This window comes from Pangasianodon hypophthalmus, chromosome 13 (assembly GCF_027358585.1).
Source record: "Pangasianodon hypophthalmus isolate fPanHyp1 chromosome 13, fPanHyp1.pri, whole genome shotgun sequence".
In the NCBI taxonomy this organism is placed as follows: Eukaryota; Metazoa; Chordata; class Actinopteri; order Siluriformes; family Pangasiidae; genus Pangasianodon; species Pangasianodon hypophthalmus.
Genome location: NC_069722.1, coordinates 14,987,446 through 15,011,568, shown reverse-complemented (window position 1 = coordinate 15,011,568; position 24,123 = coordinate 14,987,446). Strand labels below are relative to the sequence as shown.

The window sequence follows — 24,123 nt, the reverse complement described above, 5'->3', positions numbered from 1 at the left end:
CTTATTCCAGTCTTCAGCTGTCCAGATTGGGTGAGCCTGTGCCCATGATAGCAACACTCTCTTCAGCTGTGGCTTCTTTAGGAACTATATTTTGCTGACATAAACAAAATATTCAACCATATTGTGTCTGAAATGTCAGTTACTCTGTATTAATTTCTTGTTTACAGAACTCTTGTATAAAAAGCAATATCACACTCACAGTTGTGTTTACGTGTGATTACGTACGGCCTACAGCTGAATCCCAGCTGTCTTGATATTCATTACAACAGCACTCTTGATTCTGTGATCATGCTTAATTATACCACAGCACTGATGAATTCTCAAATCTGATTGGTCAGAAGATTTTCTATAAGAGTTTCTCTGACAGTAGGTCTGGCTGTAATTCAAATCACGTTGATTAATTTATTTATTTATTAATATTAATATGCTCATTCTAATACATTATTGTTTCTGTAGTAATGGCTACTTCACTGGGATTTGTGTGGCAGAAGCTCCATATAATCTAAGACTAATACCAAACAGATTAAAAAAATGTTGTTACTTATTTTGACATGGTGAAGGTTTCTGTAAGGAGACGTTTATTTAACAGTGATGGAAGTCTCAGGTGTCAGTGCTTTGTAACACTCAGTAAGTTTTCCACCATGGGAGAGTCTTCAGGACTGAGGGCTTTGTGTTTTGTGTTTTCTCAGTAACACAACAAACTGAGTTTTTCTCTTTTTAAAGACAGGCCGGTGAGGAAACAGTTGTTTATAGCTGCTATGATGCAAGTGATAACAGGAATTAACTTATCTCACAAATATTCCAAAATATTACTTGTAACTATTAATGGTTAAAAGGCATGATGTATGACTTATTCATAAATTAAAACTTGTTAACATTAAAAATGTCAGTGGATGAAGGGGAATAAAACACTTCAGGGTCTATTATTTGTTGTGGATTATTTTCCTTTAATAGCACGCCCCTTTGATTTTTATTCCTTATATTACTTTACATGAAGTTTACATTTAAACGTTTAGCCTAATTTCTTACAAACAAACAAACAAACAAAAAGCTGTGCAGTTGGCATCTGATCAGTCGAAACAGCTGTTGAACAAATGTAGCCGAAGACAAATTAAAAGTCTGTAAGTGTCATTCCAATAGGGCGCTTATAAAGAAGGACTTTTATTGTTGAATAACTGGCGCTAAACCGGAAACGGGTTTGTGCATTTATGAGGCTTGTTCCGTTGGGTGGTGGCTACAAACTTTTCAGTTACTCTGTAGAGTCTGCTGTTCGCCCAACGGTGGAATGTTCGAAGGACGTGAAAAGTATACTTGAAATATTTAATAGCTAGCGGTTTTGAACGACTAAACGCGTTATTAACTAACACTTCGGTAGATATTTCGAGGAACTTGTAGAGGCTGGGATTGGCTGGCCAATTGTTAGCGAGTTGCTCGGGAGCTAACAAGTAATTAGCCAGTAAGCTAGCTAGTAAAGCCACGCAAAGGGAGAGAAAACGCCTGGAGACATCGCGGACCAATGCAGGCCATAAAGTGTGTCGTGGTTGGAGACGGGTAAGCTGCAGTTTTCTTAGTTTTTATACTTTTATGCACACCTTTTATGTTAAAATTTGGAAAAAATCTCGTGAGGCCGTGTGGAAAACTCCGCGACGGAGCTAAGCTAACAGTTCTTAGATGTATGTAGGGGTTATTCGGATTAATAAAATCACCAAGGTAACACAAAACTGTTGTTTCTGTATCACACATACACATACACACACACGCACACACTCGTATTATATTACTGATATATATATATATTTTTTAAAAAGACGATAACCTTTGACTGACGTGAGCGTTTTTAATACTGAAACCAGAAAAAAAGTTGTTTTTGAAGCTAGCTGTAGTCCTTAAAAGGATGCTAAAATGAAAGTTGTGGTTTAATTTAGTCAACAGTATCATTTTAAATAGTAATAATAAAAATGATAAAGTAATCGTCACCAAAATATTTATTTACGGACGCAGGTTAGTGACGTCACTGCCGAGCAGTTACCTTTAAACCGCAGGGATGAGGAGTGACGCAGTGTTTCCTGTCCTGTAATAAACTAACCCACAGTTTGTATGACTGGAAGCTTTGTGTAACTGCAGACGAAACCCAAGATGGTCCCGATTCATTTTCTTTCTTGGCACGTTGGCCGGCATTTTGGTTATGAGGAAGTCATTGTTTTTCCTACTTGCGTTATTTGCTGTAAGTTTGATAGCGAGAAGTGGGCGTGGCTCTGTTCATCCCGGGGGAAACCCAGCGCGCGCGCGCCGCGATCACACCGTGGAGGAGGTCGCTGGCACACAGCTGCACTTTATACACTGAACTCTGACCAGCTCTGCTTTCCCCAAACTTCCCGAACACTTAAAGGTTAACCAAGGTTTTAATGAAAGGAAATCTCCACCCTGAAACACCTTGAATATGTTTATGTTGAAATGTTTAGGATGTGCACAGAGATTCTCATTCCTGTGAGTAATGTCAGGAAGGATATAGTAACTCAATCACTCTTTACAAACGTGGTGAGCAGAAAAGCATCTCAGCATGCAGAGATCATCGAACCTTGAGGTGGATGGGCTACAACAGCAGAAGACCACATTGGCTTCCACTCCTGTCAGCCAAGAACAAGAATCTGAGGCTATCATGGCTATAAATGTTCATCAGAACAGTTTAGAAGTGCTTCTTGTTTTGGATGGTTTGGCTAACCTGTTTTAAAAACTTATTTAAAATTATGATCTCTTCTGAGATTATAGATGATAGATCCTTTATTAATCCCTGGAGGGATACCACTAACCACACTGGCTTGGATACCTGTTCTCATTAAAATATCATCATGACTAGATCGATGTAAATAATAAAGGCAACTTTGCTGTCATTAGGTGGTGAGGGAAGGGTACAATGAGTCTAAAATAAAAGATCTGCTAATGTACAGCATCCGTGTTCAAAGCGTATACAATTGTATTTATGTTGGGTGAAGATTCTAGTTTTTAATCAATGTTTTATCATGTGTTGCATAAAAATATACAAGTTATAAAGTTAATACTGATTGTAGTCTTGTGCACGAGTGTTAAGGATCACAAAGTTTTGATGGAAGTTAACACTGCCATCCTGAAACTTCCTTGAAAAAACAGACTAAGAAGGGGAGAAAATGGCTTCAGTTTACTCAGCTTGCCTTGAATAACACTACACGATGGTGTGAACTCGACAGTCTCAACAGTCAGGCTTTTCCAAGATGTTAATCATTCAGAATCCTAGAGCTGAATTTTTTTCCATTGAATTTTTTTCTGCCTTTTTAACACAGAATTCTTTGGAAAGTCAGAGATTGATCTGACAGCAGAAATCTAGCCATGCCACCTAGCAGAGCATATGTCAAGTATTTTTTTTCAGGGAGCAATGTAACCAAATCTTTTTTCGACTTTTCTTTTTCTGAGCCAGAAGGTCACAGTGCTACACAGCAGTTAGTTCTGGTCCACTAATTTGATTGGTCGAGCGGTGTTCCAAGAGGGCCTGTGTTTCCTATAACCGCACTGGGGTGTTTCACTGTGTGTTTCACACCTTTTGTGTTCGCCACGTAACATTTCACTTCCTAGTTTGAAATGGTTACTATAGTAGTGTTCACGGCATCATCGGTGGACGTGGCAAACGATACGTTTCAGGATTATAACTTTTAACATAAAATATGAAAGCTCATCAGATGAAAAGGAAGTAGTGAGTTTTACTGCAAGCACCTTTAACAGGAATGTGAGCTAGCGAGCCGATGTGCTGTAAAGCGAATGTGGCTTCTTTGGGCTCTATTTCCGCTAGAGGCGCAAAAATAAACAGAACATAGGGCCATATTGTGTCTGAAATGGTACTTAATCAATATTCATTTCTTGTTTGTAGAACTGTTGTATAAAAGCAACATCATATTCGCAGTCATATGCAGTTATAATGAATTAGCTACGGCTGAATCACAGCCGCGCCGATGTTCAGTTTAACCGCACTGTTGCTCGTGCGATATTGGTTAAGTGGAATTCAGCATCACTCATTCCATTTTTTTCCCTAATCTGATTTCATTTAATGCAAATGTGTTTGGTCCTTAAGAAAAGCTCCATTTGCTAAAGCCCCACCACCATTTCATAAAAGCTTAAGTTGTTTCTAAATGGATAAAAAAAAATCTGAGATTGTAACTGTGTCTTTATTTCTTCTCCTCTCTTCCAGGGCTGTTGGTAAAACATGCCTGCTGATCAGCTACACCACCAATGCATTCCCCGGAGAGTACATCCCCACAGTGTGAGTACATACTGCAGTTTCGCTCATGTTAAATGTGTTTTAAGATGTTAACAGTGTTTATGGTTGGAAACAATTGTTAAATCTATACCATGTCTCAGTATGTTTAAGCTTAATGTCAGTCATTTTGTGTATAATAATTCATTCATCATGGGGTAATCATGTGATACTGTAAAGATATATGAGGCATGTGTTATTTGATGCAGTACTATTGTTGTCTAGTCGTACAGCAGAAAGTGTTTTCGTTTCCGGGAATGATGACATTACTGATTGTGGCCTCAGGTGTACATATTTCAGAGAAGTCGGTGCTTTCCAGTAAAGACCTTTTCCCCCTGCTGTTTTACTTGACAGATTTGATAATTACTCCGCAAATGTGATGGTGGATGGCAAACCAGTCAATCTGGGTTTATGGGACACAGCAGGACAGGAAGATTACGACAGGCTCCGTCCTCTCTCCTACCCTCAGACAGTAAGACCTTTTCAATATTTTCAGTCTCTATATGGGACATGATTTTGTCCCTTAAAATACAACAAATAAAGTGATCTTTGTGCTCTTGTATAACAAAACTTATTACAATGCCTATTTTTTTAAATCTAGGATGTGTTTCTGATCTGCTTCTCCCTTGTGAGTCCTGCCTCTTTTGAAAATGTTCGTGCAAAGGTGAGACCAGATGATTATTATTATTATTATGTTGAGGCATCCACAGTAAATGGTCATAGCCAACTTATTGATGGATATGTTCATTCTCCACAGTGGTACCCAGAAGTGAGACATCACTGCCCCAACACTCCAATCATCCTGGTGGGAACCAAGCTTGATCTGAGGGATGACAAGGACACCATTGAGAAGCTGAAGGAGAAGAAGCTTACTCCCATCACCTACCCTCAGGGCCTGGCCATGGCTAAAGAGATCGGTATGTGTGCAGTGTCAGGTTACTGTGTCTCGTACTTTTTAGAACAGGGTTGTTAGTTATAGTACATTTGTATGGTATGATAATCAAGTCTAAAAACACAAGCTGCTGGTGAAAATTTATTACGAAATCTTTGTTATGAAAGTCTGTCTGCACATCCTTGCATACATAACAAAAACCAAAAGGAAACAAAATAACCGAGTCAGCTAATTATTCTTCTTTCTGCAGGATAAGATTGCCAGGCATATATCTGTGAAGTATTGTTGCTGGAGGATGGCTGTAGTATTTATGATCGATTCACGCAGGATAGGCGATGTGTAAATCACAGCGATGGGAGTGTTCGTCATGTACGCATGATCACTCTTAAAGTTCCATGTGTACTACATACACCTTGTTTTAATGCAAATTGAGTATTTTGACCTTATTATAAGTGCTTGTTGTGCTTTAGCATTAGTAGGTCACATGACCATATCGTATGTAAGCTTTAACTGTGCTAAAAGGACTTGTTCTCTGACAAGTCCTTTTAAACATCTTTATTTTATTGTTCTTTTTAAACTCGGCCAACCTTTTTTTTTTTTTTTTTTTTTTTTTTTTTTTTTAAACTTGGTTTTGGTTTCACTGACAGACAGTAGAAAAGAATGAGTACTTCCTGGTGTGTATTTATATGCTGTGTGTGTGTGTTTGTATGTGTGTTTCTGCTGGCCATTTTATAGAAGGTAAAATAGTCTTTCCAGACAGGTACATCCACAGGTAGTAAAAAAAAAAAAAATTACTGACAGGAGATTCAGAGCTATTCCAGTAATAATTACATCACCCCAGCTCATGACATTTCTGTAAATCTCTTATGTCGTCAGTATTTACCATGTCATTTTAAGCTGGAAAAGTGGCACAGTGAGCAAAACAAATAAGAGAAGGAAAGGCATTTTAATCTGTATTTTGAAAGTCAGGGGTGAGGTAAATATCCAATCATACCCTTTGACTAACTGTGACACTGTAACATCCCTAGATACCTAGATCTATTGATCCTAGATCAATATGTGACACCTATTAAGTATACGTTAACTCGTCTAAAATCATAGCCATCATGTATTTTGACAGTTTACTTCATGTAATAACATCACTGTACATCTCGCTGTTCATCCATCAGGAGCTGTGAAATATCTGGAATGCTCGGCCCTGACACAGCGCGGCCTCAAGACGGTGTTTGACGAGGCGATTCGAGCTGTTCTCTGCCCACCCCCTGTGAAGAAGAGGAAGAGAAAATGCTCTCTGCTCTAGACAGCAAGCAAGGCCTACAATCCCAGCTGTATTTTGAGGGATAGGAATGAGATGGTGCACTTGTTCCCATTTTCCTCTGTTTTTTTTTTTTTTTTTTTTTTTTTGACTACAAGTTTATATCCTCACACAACTGAATATAACCTCTAGATGTAGGAACGGGACACGATCACCTCAAATCCATGTTTCCTTAGACACACCCATACTGAGATTAAAATTAATATGGCCTTTCAGCAGATTTTTTTTTTTTTTTTTTTTTTTTTTTAAACATGTTGCAATGTTGTCCTGTAATTAATTGCTTTTAAGAGCCCATGTGGTTTGTTTACAAGTCATCGTTGGAATGAAATAAGTCTTGCCAAATAGCACTACAACTCCCACTGCATACACTACAAAATTCTGTTGAATTATCTTGACCCTTCTGAACAACAGGCCATGTAGACAAGATAGAATTAAATATGTGAGAGTACTGTTCTTTCAAGAATTATCCCTGTAGAGTCTGTCACCTAACATGAATCAGTACTTATCACTGGCTACTTGTTGTATTACAGTCACTGTCTTACATTTTATACTGTAAAATATTAGACCTGAATAACAGTGCTAGCATAGCTTCAGTGTTTCTCAAGTGCTTCCTATGAGCACAGTTATACCTCCTCTTTACATGATAAACGATTATGCCCAACTAATCACCTTTAATACCTATAACCCTGTCTGTACATCGTCCCTAAATAAGTTCAACTGCAGTCTAAAAGATTGTGTATTCAGCTAGGGGATTTGAAGCATCTCAAAATAAAACACTATATAGGGCTATCGGAATCCTTTAATGGTTTTAATGAATTTATAATAAACCTTAAATCTTGTATTAAAAATTTCATTTTTTAATTTTTTTTTTATCTGATGTTAAAGGCAACACTACTGTTGGATTGTGACATGAAAGGATTAAGTAGCTTTTATTTTTTCATTTTAGTCCTTGTATTCCCATCATAGCTAATCATATTTTTAACTAAACTTTCTTTGTACACTAACATTTAACTGTCCCTTCTGTCATCTGGATAGAATGTTTCTAATGGATTGAACATTGAAAATGTCATGCATAGTGACATTCAGAGCTTGTTTTTGCATACTTCCTTTAACTGTCCCAAAATACAAGTACACAATGTGCATTTGCCATCGCAAGTCTGTGTGCACAATTAGAGCCAATGTTGTAACCCTGTTTTTTAGGGATATTCCTAATCACTTGTTTTGCATAAATGGTGACAGAAATAAAGCAAAATTAAATGTGGCTTCTTTTGGGATTAACTCTGTAGTTAATGGAGTTTGCATCACTGTGGGGCATGAGGGTGAAATCGATACTTGATGTTTGACCTCATTCTTCAGCTGTGCTGATAATGGCAAGTTGTGTAATCAATAAATCAATAGGTAATCATGATACAGAATTAATTTATTCATTCATTCATCTTCAATATCCACTTTAGCTGGTCAGGGTCATGGTGGATCCAGAGTCTATCCCGAGTGTGAGGCAGGAATACACCCTGGATTGGACGCCAGTGCATGACAGGGCAAAATACACAAACTCACATTCATACTTTTTCGAGTTATTTTTAGAGTTGCAAAGTCATTTACCAAGCAGGTTTTTGGGAGTTGGGAAGAAACTAGAAAACTCCAGACATAGGGAGAATGATACAAAACCCCACACAGACAGTAACCTGAGCTCAGGATCAAAGCAGGCACCCTGGAGCTATGAGGCAGCAACACTACATGCACCACCATCATGGCACCTAATTCAGAACTCAATGTTCATATTCATTTTTCTGTGTCATATTTCAGCATGGACAACCCCAAGCAAAATACACACCACTGAATGAGGCCCACTGCAACAATTAATTCGAAAATTGATTCGATTACAGAGAAGAGTCATTTATTTCAACAGGTCAGAAATAAAAAAAAATTGTGCAACCATCTTTTTAACAACAAAAATGCCACTGAATTGAAGGCAACACACAGTAACACTTCTCACTGGAAGCAAATTAAGTATTTTGTTGAATGTACCCGAGGTAGGCTATTACACAGATTTGTAGTCCTGTAACATTAAAGGCAGACCTGTTTGGATGCAGTTCACCCTCTTTATCCCTGTTGTGTACACTTCTTACACTGCCACCCTTCAGTAACAAAATGTCTTTTTCCTGTGCGATGCCTCAAAGGAAATATCACAAGCTTCTCAGTTCATTTACTTTTGGTAAGCTGAAGATTAAGTGTCCACAAATCGTAATAAAGTCCCAGACGTGGTCTGTATGCTAGAAATAGAGAAATAAATAATATTAGGATATACGTAATAAATACAAACTAGAAATATTAAACACAAAATTGTAGTCTTACCATTCTACCAGTTCTGCACCAATTATGTCATGAATGTGGTACTTTATATCGAGTTTGACTTGCGATTTGGCACGACGTTGTTCCAAATCAGCCTTTAGGATTTCATTGTATTTTGATTTCTTGACCATGCCGAGTACAGCTTTGCGTCCTGAAAAAAGAAGGACGATGATTAGGCTTGAGCAGCTGCAGCAATGTAATTAGATGATAATCTGTTTTTTGTTCCAGTAGTCAAGTTGGTAGTCACAAGAAGATTATATTATGGGTGATTCCATGATTAGGTGCCATTTAGCCCTTGTAAAAATTAAACTTAATTAGATTCACACATTAATGCAAAACGTAAGAGTTTTAAAGTATTTTAGTTATAGTGGGCTGGGACATGCAAAGGTGCTCCTTTTCAGTTATTTAGCTAAAACGTGCACATAGATTGTTATGAAGGACAATTTACCTGTGTTTTTAAAATGCCCTACATTTACCTACACGTAATTTAGTATCCATGGGATACAAATGGCACCTTAACCATGAAATCACCCTTGTAGAAGCAAAAGTGTTCACATTCAACAAACTTATTAGTACTGTTGATTTTTCACGTTACCCTGAATGAAGTATTTGGTGAATCGACCAGAGTTTGGAATCGAAAGCCACCAGCTTCCCGCATCTCTCACTGTCAACACTCCTGACTTCACAAGCTGCCTGTCGTTAAAAGGAGAGCCTTAATTACGCGCAGATCGGTACGAGCACAGGTTGCGATTATTCATTATTCATAATGTTGTTCTTACGTTATCTCGGAATCCGTGAAAAGAAACTCCTTAAGCATTTGACATTTGCTGAAACTCAGTCCTGAGCAACTAGGCAGCACTTTATCTAGAAACTTCTCGACCGTTGCATGAGTGTCTTTTCCGTTCTGTTCTGCCAGAACTTTGGCCCTGTAGTCTTCAGTAAACACCAAGGCGAATGTGTCCGTGTCGAAGCCCAGCTGGAACATGAGCAGTTCTCCTTTGTCCCTCAACTCATTCTGCCAACACACAGAAAACACAAGATGAACTGCTGCAAGATAAGTGAAGTCACTGCTGATGTGATTGGTATGGAATGGTATTGGTACGGTATGAACGATTTGTTACTACTGTTGGTAGATCTCCTGCATATTAGTTCTTTTTATGGTTAGTTGTAGCTCTCTGCTTTTCTTACAACAATCTTGCATTTGTTCTGATCAAATGGCGAAAACAAGGCAAAGCAAGCTTTCATCATCATATTATACTATAGCACTGCTGAATTCTCGAAGATGACAAAACCTGGTCAGAAGGTGTTGATTAATTTTCTATGATAGGTTTATATTAATGCGCTCATCCTAATCCACTATATGGCCAAAATTATGTGGACACCTGACCATCACACCCATTTGTCCCCATTCCAGTACCACTTGCATTAACATGGAGTTAGTCCCCCTTTTGCTATAATAAAATCTATTTTTTGGGAAGGCTTTCCACTAGATTTTGGAGCGTGGCTGTGGGGAATTGTACTCATTCAGCCGTACGAGCAATAGAACCTCCACATATGGGTGTGATGGCCAGGTGTTCACATACTTTTGGCCATATAGTGTATGTTATCATTTCTGTACAAACTTGCTAATTCACAGACTTGTACAGCAGACACTCTAGATAATCTAAAAATGAATAGATTTTTAAAAATGTGTTATTTACAACACGTTTGTTGATTTGGCAAAGCTTTCTGTAACATTTACGGACAGGGTCTTGGGTGTCAGCGTTTTGTAACAGTAAGTTTTCTGGGACAGTCTTCAGGTTTTGTGCGTTTTTAGCCAGGAGAGCTGTGATTTTAATTTTGTTACAGTGGTGGAAATCACAACCCACATTATCAAAGTTAGTATTTATATATTCCCAGTTAGATATTTAGGGGTCCAAGCACCAAAGTCAACTCAGACCTAACGTGTTCTCTCAGTGGTAATACAATAGAAAGCCATAAAGCTAAAGCAAAAGATATTATTTGAAAAATTATTAAAGTTAAAGGGGTCCCTACCTACAAAAAGTTTCAGAACCACTGTTATAGACTGTTATTGAGTGCTAACATTAACCTGTGTTCCTATTACATTTAGTATTTGAATATATGTAACATATATAACATATATGCATGTTACTGAAATAATAAAAGTATAAATGTTACCATAGTCCTATATTATAAATCTGGAATTTAAAGAAAAAGAGGGTGGTCAAGGCTTGGGGTCACAGAATATTCATAATGTCCATTTTGGTTTGTTTGCCCAAAACGTTTTGGAGTGCCTGGGTCATTTATAGTGTGGTATGTTTTCAGTGGACATGGGATAACATTACCAGCTGCTTGTCCACCAGCGTTTTGTCGCTGAGTAAACTGTACAGCTGGTGTTTGTAGACAATCGGTGGAAGGCTGTCGTCAAACAACTTCCTTGGGAAAAGCGTCATCAGGTACTGCAAGGTGGCTTTGACGTCAGAAGGTCCCTCTGCTCATAAATATGAAAATAGAATTATAAACACATTAGTACAAATGAATTATGACATTGTGAGTAACACAGGTGTCATGCCTAAGAAATAACTGCATTTAACAGCAACAGCAAAAGAAACTTGAACACACCACTGAGACTGGTACGAAGCTAGTGAATACCACTGAGACTGGTACAAAGCTAGTGAACACACCACTCAGACTGGTACAAAGCTAGTGAACACACCATTGAGACTGGTACAAAGCTAGTGAACACACCACTGAGACTGGTACAAAGCTAGTGAACACACCACTCAGACTGGTACAAAGCTAGTGAACACACCATTGAGACTGGTACAAAGCTAGTGAACACACCATTGAGACTGGTACAAAGCTAGTGAACACACCATTGAGACTGGTACAAAGCTAGTGAACACACCACTGAGACTGGTACAAAGCTAGTGAACACACCATTGAGACTGGTACAAAGCTAGTGAACACACCACTCAGACTGGTACAAAGCTAGTGAACACACCATTGAGACTGGTACAAAGCTAGTGAACACACCACTGAGACTGGTAGAAAAACCGTTTCTCAGTAAGAGTGTGAACACCACTGAGACTAGTACAAAGCCAGTGAACACACTGAAACTAGTACAAAGCTAGTGAACACAACACTGAGACTGGTACAAAGCTAGTGAACACACCACTCAGACTGGTACAAAGCTAGTGAACACACCACTGAGACTGGTACAAAGCTAGTGAACACACCACTGAGACTGGTACAAAGCTAGTGAACACAACACTGAGACTGGTACAAAGCTAGTGAACGCACCACTGAGACTGGTACAAAGCTAGTGAACGCACCACTGAGACTGGTACAAAGCTAGTGAACGCACCACTGAGACTGGTACAAAGCTAGTGAACGCACCTTGACCATCGTTATGTTCTGGATTTCCGACGAGACTGTCAGCTCCAAATCTCCTTTTCTTTACACGAAACGTTTCTGAAATGAGCGATCTTTTTCTGTTCATAGCTTCAGAAGGGGTAAATAAAAAAAATGAATGATTTAACTAAGATAACTAAAAAAAATAGCATATGCTATTTAGGTGTGGACCAGAAACTCGAAACACATTCAGTGCTAAGTAGCTTTGCAAACACTTACTTCCTGTCTGTGAAAAATAACATATTTTATCTAAAAGAAGACATAAATGACAATGTCAAATGTCAAAAGATAAACTCAAACATGAAGTTAACAACTCCTTCCTGTGTTGTTTGCTAAACTAACTTCTTCTTTGATATTTTCGCGGTTGTCAGAGCACTCAGAGCAAAGGTGCTTTACCGCCACCTACTGAACTGGAGCGTGCGTTTGCATTAACCGTCTAGGAATTACAGCCAGTTTTTACAGGCTCAGAAGTAATTGGACACTTGACTGATAAGCAGTTTCATGGCCCGGTGTGGCCTGTTTCCTACTTATTTCATGAAAATTAAGGAGATAAAAGGTCTGGAGTGGATTCCAAGTGTTGAATTTGCATTTGGTAGCTGTTCATGGGAACTCTCAATATGCAGTCCAAAGAGGTGTCAATGCAAGTGAAGGAGGCCATCATTAGGCTGAAAAAACAAAACAGGCCTATCAGAGAGATAGCAGAAACTTTAGGAGTGGCCAAATCAACAATTTGGTACATTCTTAAAAAGAAGGAATGCACTGGCGAGCTCAGCAACACCAAATGGCCTGAAAGACCACAGAAGACAACTAAAATGGATGATTGCAGAATTCTTTCCTTGGTGAAGAAAAACCACTTCACAACATCTAGCCAAGTCAGGAACACTCTGGAGGAGGTAGGCTTATCACTGTCAAAGTCTACAATCAGGAGACACCTTCATGAATGTAAATACAGATGTTTTTCCTCAAGATGCAAACCGCTGGTAACACTCAAGAACAAAAAGGCCAGATTAGACATCGCTAAGAAAAAAAAAAACTTCTAAAACAAAAAGCCTGCCCAGTTCTGGAATATGATTCTTTGGACAGATGAAACCAAGATTAACTTGTACCAGAATGATGGGAAGAGAAGAGTATGGAGAAGGAAAGGAAGGACTCATGATCCAAAGCATACCGCATCGTCTGTCAAACATGGTGGAGGCAGTGTTATGGGCATGTATGGCTGCCAATCGAACAGGGTCAGCTGTGTTTATTGATGATAGAAGTAGCAGGATAAATTCTGAAGTGTGTAGAGCTATACTTTCTGAACAGATTCAGTCAAATGCTACAAAACTGGTAGTACGGCACTTCACAGTACAGATGGATAATGACCAAAAACATACCATAACAGCAACTCAAGGGCTTCTTAAGACAAAGAAATGGAAAGTTCTTAAATGGCTGAGTCAGTCACCTGACCTCAACCCAACTGAGCTGCTTTTCACTTACTGAAGACAAAACTGAAGGCAGAAAGACCCACAAACAAGCAGCAACTGAAGGCAGCTGCAGTAAAGGCCCGGCAAAGCATCTCAAGGGAGGAAACTCAGCATTTGGTGATGTCCATGGGTTCCAGACTTCAGGCAGTCATTGCCTGCAAAGGATTTGCTTCCAAGTATTAAAAATAATCCTTATATTTATGATTATGTTAGTTTGTCCAGTTAATAATGCAATATTTTCGTTAAATCCCCTGAATTAAAGCTGTGTACAGAGGGAAAATTATCAAAATTGTGTCACTATCCAAATAGTTATGGACCCAACTGTGTGTATGTGTGTGTGTGTGTGTGTGTAATATGTGACCTGCACTCATCCCATACCCATATGTGAGTATACACTCTGTTTGATTTCAAATACACTCTTGTTTTGCATCAGATTATATGAATCTTTCCTCTTTACTAAAAATTCCTGTGGGGAGGAACATTATCAGTATTTAGGGTCCCAGGTTCCTGAGTTTGGGTTACTGTCTGTGGGTTCCTGGTTTCCTCCCACCTCACAAAAGCACGCCAGTGGGTGGGTTCATAACTTTTAATTGCCTCTAGGTGTGAATGAGTGTGTGCATGGTGCCCCTGCAATGGACTGGCATCCCATCCAGGATGTATTCCCACCTCATGCTCAGTGTTCGTGAGATAGGCTCTGAATTAATATTGTCTTCTGTTACTCCTCACTGATCCGCCTTTTCTCTTTATTGCATACAGATGTCGACCCTAGAGTTCATTCTCCCATACTTTTGCCAGTGCTCTTATATTGTGCTTTATAATGACCTTAGCTTCTTCCTTGCTGGAGCAGTGGAGGCTCAGTGGAGTATTCCTTGTGCTACTGATCAGAAGGTTATGAGTTCAAGCCCTTGCACCATCAAAAACAAGTAAAGTAACTAACAAACAAATAGTGGGCCTCCTATTCATATCTGTTTAGATCACATTATATGCTCAACTTCAACTTCTTTGCTTCAGATCTACTAAAGTGAACCATACAAGAGATTGATTCTTGCCAGAGAGTACTTTTAAAATCATCCAACACCTGCTTCTTGTTAGCTTTCTGAACAAGATATTGTCCTCTAGTGGTTTTGCTTGGTACAGAGCACATCAGCATGACTATAACTGTAAATCTAAATGAAACAATTTATAGACATTAGACAAGGCTATATTTTTTTGCTCAAGTCGGGGGTGTAGCTAGAAAACACAGTCCACCTCATACTTCTAGTCTATCTTTAAGATACAAGCTCCAGGGATCTTGCTCGGGGCCTCCTGAATCTGTGATCTCTGATTTAGGCTTTATATGTCAAGGGACTTATAAAGCAATACATGAGCTATTACACGTCTAAGTTAAACAAAATCAAGACTCTTCTCTGTGCTGACACCATTGTGGTGGAGTGACTGTGGATCATGACAGCTGAGTTGCTGATTGTTTTCAGACAAATATTAAATCTTCAGAACTGTGTTTTAGCTTAACAGTTTTAGCTTTTAGCTTAACAGTTTTCTTAAAACCTGGACAATTTGTAATAGCAATAGGAAGTCACTCTGGAAAAGGCCATCTGCCAAATGCTGTACAAGTAAATATGAATGTAAAATATTCAGCAAAACCATTAGAACAAATACCACCTGCCACAGCAAGCCTCAAGCTACAACTGAGCTATTTACCCACCCATTAGCAATCCTATTTACTGTAGAATCACAAGCCTTCTCAGAGAATGCAAATGTAGATCTGTAGTCACAAATACTCTTTATTGTACATAGTGTAAATAGGTACTGTCTATACAAACATGAGGCAGATAAATGGGCCTCATCATTTGGCCTAATTCTCTTAACTGGACTGGTCAGATTACAAGGCTTTTATGGGAACATTATGTTTATAGTGAACTATAGAATCTTTCCAGATGAGCTTTGTGTTTTGTTACTCGTAATATTCCAAGAACTGATACGTCAGAGAAGGTAGTAGTGCCTTTTAAAAAGCTGTCTCACTTTTCTTTGCCTTAAATTTGTGATGCGCTTCAGCTGGAAGAGCACTACAGATGAAGTAGGTCTCTTACCTACAAACCTGACGTTATGGAGTTCTAATTTTTTGGATATGATTTAATTTTCTTATTTGCAGCTTTAATTGTGGCGTTTGTATCAAAGGCTAGTATGTTATCTACACAGAGAATCCTGAAATTCCTCATTACTATGCCATTCCTCTTTGGTAAGAAGTTTGGTTTATGCTGTTAAATGGGTAAACCTATGTTTATTCACTTGTCAATGATTTTAAAATACTGGAATTATGGAAGTTTGTTATTATTTATAATTCAGTTTTTGATTAGTCTTTCTAGGACCCACAACAGCTTGTGTGACACGTCGATGCCTGGCTAATGATCTCGTTAAAAAAAACCTGTACAGTGCACCCCAGTCTCCGGAGTGTTTTACTGATGTGAACCTCACCTCCATCCAGTATGAGACGCTGTCTGTCGTAAGTATCAAAACATTCTGTTTATTTTAATTCACAACGTAACTGATTATTTTTCCTTTATCTACTACATGGCTTAGTACATAGAGTGTAGATATGAGAAAAATACATATACGTTTTTTCCCCTTTTCTTTTGTTTGAAGAACACCAAAAGTATGCAGTTCTCTAGCCGCATTAAAATTACCATGGTGAGTACATTTTTTTGACCTCTTGTGTTTGATGTTCCACTTGAATTTATGTGTTAAAATGCTCAATATTTAGTTTGACCAATGGAATTAAAAGTGATTGCTTAACACAATTGAAAGAAAAGCGTTCACGTTCAATAGCTTTAAGAGCTTTAAGAGTGAAGAAAGAGAGTCTAGAACCATCAGTGGTTTCTTATTGGATGCAACTAAACAGTTAATTCTCTGTCTTAGGAATATGCCTGTGTTACCATTTGAATGAAATATATGGCACCACAACAAATTTAAAAATAGAGCAAATTATAAGCAAACAGTATATTTAGATATGTTTCTAAATAGATTAAATTGACACTAATTTATTTTTCTCTAAATGACACAGTGAGTAGCTTTGCCACCTCACTGTTTCAGAGTCCCTGGTTTGATTTTGAGCACGGTTTACTGTTAACGCAGAGTTTTAGACGCTCGCCCTGTGTCCTGTCCATGTTCAGGTTCTCTGATTTCCCCCGAAAAACATGATATTTGATATTTGATATTTCCACCTTGTATCCAGTGTAACCAGGATAGGCTCCAGATACACCACAAACGTGACCCTGATAAAGCAGTTACTGAAACGAATGAAAGAATGAATGTTTAATTTGGGTTCTGGGGGACAGACAGATTTGTCAGCTTTCACTGACATTTATAGTTGTCTTTGCACATGAGACACTACTAGCAAGGTAATATGGAATCATGAAAAACATCAAGGACAGAAATAGGTTTGTGGACTAACCACTAGATGGAGGGATGTGTCCACAATGTGGTGCCACAATCACTGGCTTTTGACCTTCAACACATGGAACTACCAGTGTAAGCCTTTCCCTGGTATAATTTTCATTCATATCTATAACTAAAGTTGTTTAGCGTAGTAGTCAACTTTGTAGGCTAACACTTTTCTACCAAAAAAAAAAACGTGTTAGATCAGATCTACAGCGGAATTTAAAAGCTGTACTGTTAAAAGTTACACTGTTACACAGACTCCCAAAGCTCCAGGTACAAAAAACTAGCATGTTGTCTTGTTATTCAACAGATGTTTTTGTACAGACAATGGCAGGCATCTGAAAGCTATGACTTGGATGTTTTAAACATGGCCCAGAAATACCCAGTCAAATTGCCAGAACTGTAGACCTGGCATAGAATCTGTCAAAACAGAAATGAAGTGGTGGATTGTTGGTAGTAGTAAGTATTAACAATTTCAGTACTTATCATTTTAAGAATATAACATTTGACATTGTCCTCCATTATAATTTTCTATGTTCAAATTGTAGCCAACACATCCATCCATTTATGACAAATACATTAGTTTATTCTGTTATCTAGATAGAAACTAGATAGCACAAACTGAGTAGTTAGAAAGCCAATATGATCGTATATAGTAGAGCAAAATTGAAGAATTCAGAATTGAAGAATTCAGTTGGAGGCCATGTGAAGAACATCCACAAAAGTCAAAAGGACAAATTGTGTTGATTTAAGCAAAGAACACTTGTCCTCTATATGCTTGCAATTTATCACATGAAAATATTTTTTGTTATAAGACTTTGAGCTGTATAGAAAGGCATGCAGGTATGTCTGACCTTTTGGTGGTCAGGAGGCATAAAAATCAAACTCTTCTATATTATTGCTGTCTTCTATAATAGGAGTGGACTGACCCAGACCTTAAATGGTCAGAGACAAATTACACATTTGACGAAATCATATTGCCTGTTAAGAAAATATGGACTCCTGATCTCACTGTTGAGAATGCGTAAGTCAAACCTGATCATTATTTTTATAACTTATATATTTTTACATTTACATTTAATCGTTCGGCAGATGCTTTTATCCAAAGCAACTTGAGAAATAACAATATAATTATATAGCTGAGCAGTCAAGGGTTCAGGGTTTTTCCTAACAGTTGTACTTAGACAGTCCTGGGATTTGACCTTAAACTTCAGATCACTAGTGTATAACCTCTGCCATAAGCTGCTGCTGACCTGTTTATGGGTATAGGTTATTGCAACAATTATACATGAAGGATAAATTCAAAAATAAATAGAATTTTATTAGACACTGAATCAGTTATTTTTTCACCTAACATACAGTAAATGTTGTATGATACCATTTAAGCCATTGTATTGTAAATTAGCAGTGTTATGATAAATGTCAAATATTACTATACTACAAGTGATACCAAGCAATCTCTTTCTCCCTCTGTGTTCTAGAATATATGTGGACGTAAATCCTGTTACTAACGATATAGTGGTGAAAAGTGATGGCACTGTGAACTATGCTATTGTCATGTACACAACGGCTGTGTGCAGAATCAACCTACTCACCTATCCTTTTGTTCAAGGCTCATGTCCTGTGGCCATCAACGGATGGAACCAAAGCTGTAAGATTTAAATTTGCAATTTACACTGAGTGATGAGACGATCATGTGATAGCAGCACAGAGCAGAAAATTAAGCAGATGTAGTTCAAGCTTCAGTTAATGTTCGCATCAAACATTAGACTGGGGACAAAATGTGATCTGAGAGACTTTGACCATGGCATGGCTGTTGGTGGCAGACAGGCTGGTTTGAGTATTTCAGAAACTGCTGGGATTTTCACACAGTCTATAGAGTTTACACAGAATGGAGCAATAATAATAATAATAATAATAATAAAAAAATCCACTACCTGGCAGCTCTGTGGGTAGAAACACCTTCTGATGAGAGAGATCAGAGGAGAATGGATTCAAACAGACAGGAAGGCTAACTCAAGATAACTCAAGTAATCACTCTTTACAACTGTGGTGAGCAGAAAAGCATCTCAGAATGCACAGCATGTCATTTGTTGAGGCAGATGGGCTACAGGTGCAGAAGACAGGTTCCACTCCTGTCAGCCAAGAACAGCAATCTGAGGCTACACTGGCCACAGGTTCACCGAAACAGTTGAAGATTGGGAAAGTACACTGTCCAGTTTCAGTGAGCCTGTGCCCACTGTAGCCTCAGATTCCTGTTCTTAGCTGACAGGAGAGGAAACCCATCTCCTGTTGTAGCCTATCTGCCTCAAGGATCAAAGCATTGTGATTTTTGAGATGCTGAGATTCCAGAAAGATGAGAAAAAATTCCAGAAAGATGAGAAAAAATTCCAGAAAGATGAGAAAAAATTCCAGAAAGATGAGAAAAAAATAATTTGTGGACACACCATCAGAATCAACTATGAAGCTGGGGTGCAGTGCTGAAGCTAGTCAAAATGAGATCCTTTGTGGCATTTCATAAACCAGTAGAATTTTCCAGAAAGATTTTCTTTTCATAATGATGGGGTACATTCCTTTTTCAATAAAAAAAAATGCAAAATGAACGTACAAATTGCCTTTTTTTTTCCAAATTAATTAAATGATTATTTTTTTGAGACCCCAGCGGAGGTATGCTGCATAGTGCATGGACTGTGTGAGTTATGGAGTGATGGTAAATAAAAGCATATTTTGTAAATTTCGGGCCAGTCTGTACAGAAATACGGTAGAACTATAGATATTTTGGAGCTAAGTAGGGTAGAGTTTAGGTCAGGCTAGTGGAGCAAACCACTGACACTAAACAAAAAAAACTGTGCACCTACTATTCGTATCATGTTAATGAACATTGTCTTTGTGCTGCAAGCTTCGTACACGTGCCCTTAGAGAGTATGAACGTATGAAAGTAAAAATCTGTTACCTCTTCAAATCAAATAATGTATCCTTATTCATTTACAATTTAAATATTCTAAGTCAATTGTTTTCAGTTCCTACAGCATCAGAAGCATTTTGCAGGCACAGCTGATGAAGGACATTTTTCAGAAAAGTATAGTAGTAGTACAGTATAGTAGGATAGTATATACATATATGGCCAAAAGTATGTGTACACCTGACCATCACACCCATAGGTGGGTCTTCCCCAAACTGTTGCCACAAAGTTGGAAATACACAAAAATGTATAGGATGTAATTGTAACATTGCTGTAACATTATAATTTCTCTTAACGCTGTAATTTCTCAATGCCCCAGTGCACAAAGCGAGCTCCATGAAGACATGGTCTGCCAAGGTTAGAGTGGAAGAAATTGAGTGGCCTGCACAGAACCCTGACCTCAACCCTATTGAACACCTTTGAGATGAATTCTAAAACAGACCGCGCCCCAGGCCTTGTTGCCTAACATCAGTGCCTGACCTCACTAACGCCTTTCCCTAATTACATACAGTTGTATGTAAAAATTTGGGTACCCCTCACCAAAAGACAAACTTTGTTGATTTTTGAAGTCAACATGACCTCTGCAGCAAACTATTAAAAACATTTTCTGCACTGTTACTTTAAAAAAATATTTGTAGCATGTGCAAAAGTTTGGATACTCTACTAAGTCAGTACTTAGTAACACCTTCTTTGGCAGAAATCACAGCATGCAAACTTGTTTTATAGCCAGCTAGGAGTCTTTCTGTTCTTGTTTAATGAAATTGCACTCACTCTTCCTTGCAGAACACTTCTAGTTCTGAGATATTCTTGGGCCATCTTGCCACAGATTAGGACAGATTAAGATCTACCCTCAGATCCACCCCTAAATTTAATAGTTGGCGAGATGTTCTATTAATCAAATGCTGCTCACTTTTTTCTTCAAATATACCTTTAGTGACTTTTGCCAAAGAATTCAATTTTTACTTCATCAGTCTACAGCATGTGTTTCCAAAATGCCTCTGACTCAGCTAAATGATGTTTTGCTTACTTTTGTGATGACTCTTCCATGCAGATCATGTTTGGGTAAGCAAAGCTGAACAGTAGAATGGTGCACCACCACTGCTGTATCAGCTAAACGTTCCTGCACATCCTTGCTGTTTTTCTGTCTAGTATACAGGCATTTCTATCTAAGAGTTTTCTTGGTCTTCCAGATCTTGCCCCGACTTCCACAGATCCCCATAACTGCAATTTCTAAGTGACATTTCTTAATGACATATCAGTGCTTTGATATCTTTTTATAGCCTTTCCCAGCTTTGTAGGCATCAGTTAGATCCATTTTCTGATCCTCAGTCAGCTGCTCAGGTGAGCGCTTAGTTGTTCAGTGTTAGGACAAGGTTTGAAGGGTCAGAGAAATTATTATGCTCTGATGACAATTCATTAATGTGAATTCTTGACCTTGGCAATCCTAGTCCTAATGAGTCAATTAAGGCCTAATGATTAAATAAATTCTGAGACTTTACAACTGGAAGTGTGTTTTTGCACATGCCAATAATTACTTTAAAAAAATTTATGAAACATTTGCAGAAATATGACATTTCTTAAAATACTTTGCTGTAGAGATTGTGTTTACTTCTTTACACTTTAATCAACAAAATATGTGATTTGGCCAGGGGTGCCCAAACTTTGCATACAACTGTAACCTTTGCACTCAGTATAGTCTAATCTTCATAAATGTACAGTTGTAAGCATACTGAAAACTGTGATCTTTAGTGTGTGTTATCATATTTCTTAATGAATGACAAAAGTGAGTAAGCTTTTAATACTGATGTTATCATATTTGTGTGGTTCAGCTTGTGGGCTGCATATCCTGTATGGCTCAGTATCTGCACTAAGAAATGAAGGAGCTGAATGGAGCACTGTGTCAGTGAACCTCAAACAGGAAAACAACACAAACAACCACAACTACATCTACGTAAATCATTTATTTATTCTGACAATGAAGCACAAATAGCAAATAGCAAATAGCCTATAGCAAATATACAAATAGCAAATAGCCTATTTCTAAAAATACCCAGTAATCACATGTGTAGGAACATATCAAGGAAACACTAATCCTTGACCTTGACTGGTAATACAACAAGACATTTAATGCCAAACCTTTTTTTTCTGTCTTTTCACCTTCTAACTCCAACTGGAAAAAGGTCACTCTGTCCAGCAACCCCTTTAAAGCAATGGTATCACTGGTCCTGCCCAGTGCATTAATCATGATAGCTGATCTGGTGAGTTTTGCTTTGCCACTGGACGGGGGAAAGCGCAGCTCCTTCAAAATCACACTGGTGCTCAGCTTCACCATGTTCCTCCTCATCCTCACTGACTACCTTCCTAACAGTGGACCATGCAGCCCTCTATTACGTGAGTATGACTCCAATAGAAATACAACAGTATTGAAATGATGTATTCATGGCATTATTTATGAACAAGACAACTCCAGCTCTAGAATTACTATACTCATCACACAACTATGCTAAAATAAATAAATGCAATGAGTGATTACCTTAAACACACAGAGGCACGATATACTTTTATTTTAACACAGTATTATTTTTCAGATATGAGGGCTCTTAAGTAGGGCATTTGAAAATATTATATTGGATGAAGCCTATGCTGGAGAGAATGACAACACTAAGCCTCTACTGGTAATGTCTAACAGGGTTGGGAACATTTGTAGAGGTGTCTTGGATCCAGGTCACTTTAAGCTTTTTTATATTTTTAGGTTTGTACAGGTGGGCTTCCTTCTTCAATTAAAACCACAGGCTTTCAAAAGGGTTCAAGTCTGGAGAATTCAAGTACCAAAACACAGTTGTGTTCCCACATAAATTTCTGTGTTAATTTGGACGTATGTTTAGCACAATTATCTTGTTGCTAGATCCATCCATAGATCCATGACCAGGTTTTATCCTCCTGGCAGAGGCAACCAGGTTTTGAATTATAATATTCTGGAATGATGCAATCCACCTGCATATTTTACTTTGACTTTAAATACTTTAACCTGCATGCAGGCCGAATGTTTTGGGTTAGGTTTTGATTTAGGGTTCAGACGATTCCAGTCACACTTACAATGACACCTGGTGAAGTTCAGACACATTTAGTGGGTTGTTTTACCAGTCTCTTTTTTTGTGTGAAACCATTCTAAACAGTTAGTCGTCTAATTGATTTTAAATTGATAACTCCAATAATTAGCCTAACTGTACAATTCTGAAAAAAAAAAAAACATCTTTGGGCTCTTTTTACTTCCTTCACTGTCCTTCTCAGTATGCTGGGGAGCAGTATGCTCATGTGTCCTCATGCTGGCAAATTTCAACTATTCCAGATTGTTGAAACTTTACTGTTATGGCCCAGATTTTAAATAAAGGTATTTTAATGGTATTTTTTTGGAATATATGTATTTATTTATAATATTGCTTTATTTAGAAGAGTATATAGTCTAATAATTTTACCTCATTTTTAAAAATATGTTTTCTGTTGCAAATTATTTTTGTTAGAAGAGAATTAAGTATTTTCTCCAGTTGTAGAAGTAGACAATTTGAATCATTGTGTAAAAGGTTTTGACCTTCCTGTTGATGGCTATTAATAATTCTGGAGTTGAATGTATTTTATTCATACAGCATTAATATAAGCAGTAATTTCCATTTGCCAGATTATCACTTCTGCTTCTGCATGGTCATTCTGGTGCTGAGTATGCTGATATCCATGGTGTTCACAAAGGTGGCAGCGGAGGGCAACATTCTGTGTCGCAGGCTTCCAAAGCTGAGTAAATCAGGCAGGTTCAACACAAAAAAGACAATGATGAACAGACACTCTTTGGTTGGGATATCACAAAATGCATATACTCTGTACTTAACCTTTATACCATATTCTACTAAAGTACAAAGTCAAACTAAATTGAGCTACTGCATTAATATTTTACAGCTCATTCAGCTCATAAATTTCTTTTTGGTGTTTTTAACAAGTGCTACATTTTCTTAA

General features: G+C 38.0%; 3 protein-coding genes across 4 annotated transcripts; 2 read left to right on the top strand and 1 right to left on the bottom strand.

Annotated features, from left to right (window-relative positions):
* Positions 1 to 1,216: 1,216 nt before the first annotated feature.
* On the top strand, positions 1,217 to 7,750 carry rac1b (Rac family small GTPase 1b). The gene is made up of 6 exons (XM_026916674.3): positions 1,217 to 1,551; positions 4,217 to 4,288; positions 4,637 to 4,754; positions 4,884 to 4,946; positions 5,040 to 5,199; positions 6,344 to 7,750. The coding sequence occupies exons 1-6, from the start codon at positions 1,517 to 1,519 to the stop codon at positions 6,472 to 6,474; spliced, it is 579 nt and encodes a 192-aa protein (XP_026772475.1). The 5' UTR covers positions 1,217 to 1,516; the 3' UTR covers positions 6,475 to 7,750.
* Positions 7,751 to 8,369: 619 nt separating this feature from the next.
* On the bottom strand, positions 8,370 to 12,632 carry stk19 (serine/threonine kinase 19). 2 transcript variants are annotated; one of them, XM_026916192.3, is made up of 7 exons: positions 12,475 to 12,632; positions 12,241 to 12,345; positions 11,187 to 11,332; positions 9,621 to 9,856; positions 9,437 to 9,534; positions 8,845 to 8,992; positions 8,370 to 8,762 (listed from the first exon to the last, which is right to left on the bottom strand). In XM_026916192.3, the coding sequence occupies exons 2-7, from the start codon at positions 12,341 to 12,343 to the stop codon at positions 8,717 to 8,719; spliced, it is 777 nt and encodes a 258-aa protein (XP_026771993.2). In that variant the 5' UTR covers positions 12,344 to 12,345; positions 12,475 to 12,632; the 3' UTR covers positions 8,370 to 8,716. The 2 variants fall into 2 exon arrangements, with proteins under 2 accessions (XP_026771993.2, XP_034165857.1); XM_034309966.2 differs by lacking the exon at positions 12,241 to 12,345 and having other exon boundaries at positions 12,475 to 12,625.
* A 1,458-nt stretch (positions 12,633 to 14,090) lies between these two features.
* Positions 14,091 to 24,123, top strand: LOC128319940 (5-hydroxytryptamine receptor 3A-like). The gene is made up of 8 exons (XM_053239400.1): positions 14,091 to 15,957; positions 16,076 to 16,221; positions 16,362 to 16,406; positions 18,074 to 18,180; positions 18,638 to 18,807; positions 21,948 to 22,069; positions 22,299 to 22,509; positions 23,795 to 24,123. The coding sequence occupies exons 1-8, from the start codon at positions 15,903 to 15,905 to the stop codon at positions 24,121 to 24,123; spliced, it is 1,185 nt and encodes a 394-aa protein (XP_053095375.1). The 5' UTR covers positions 14,091 to 15,902.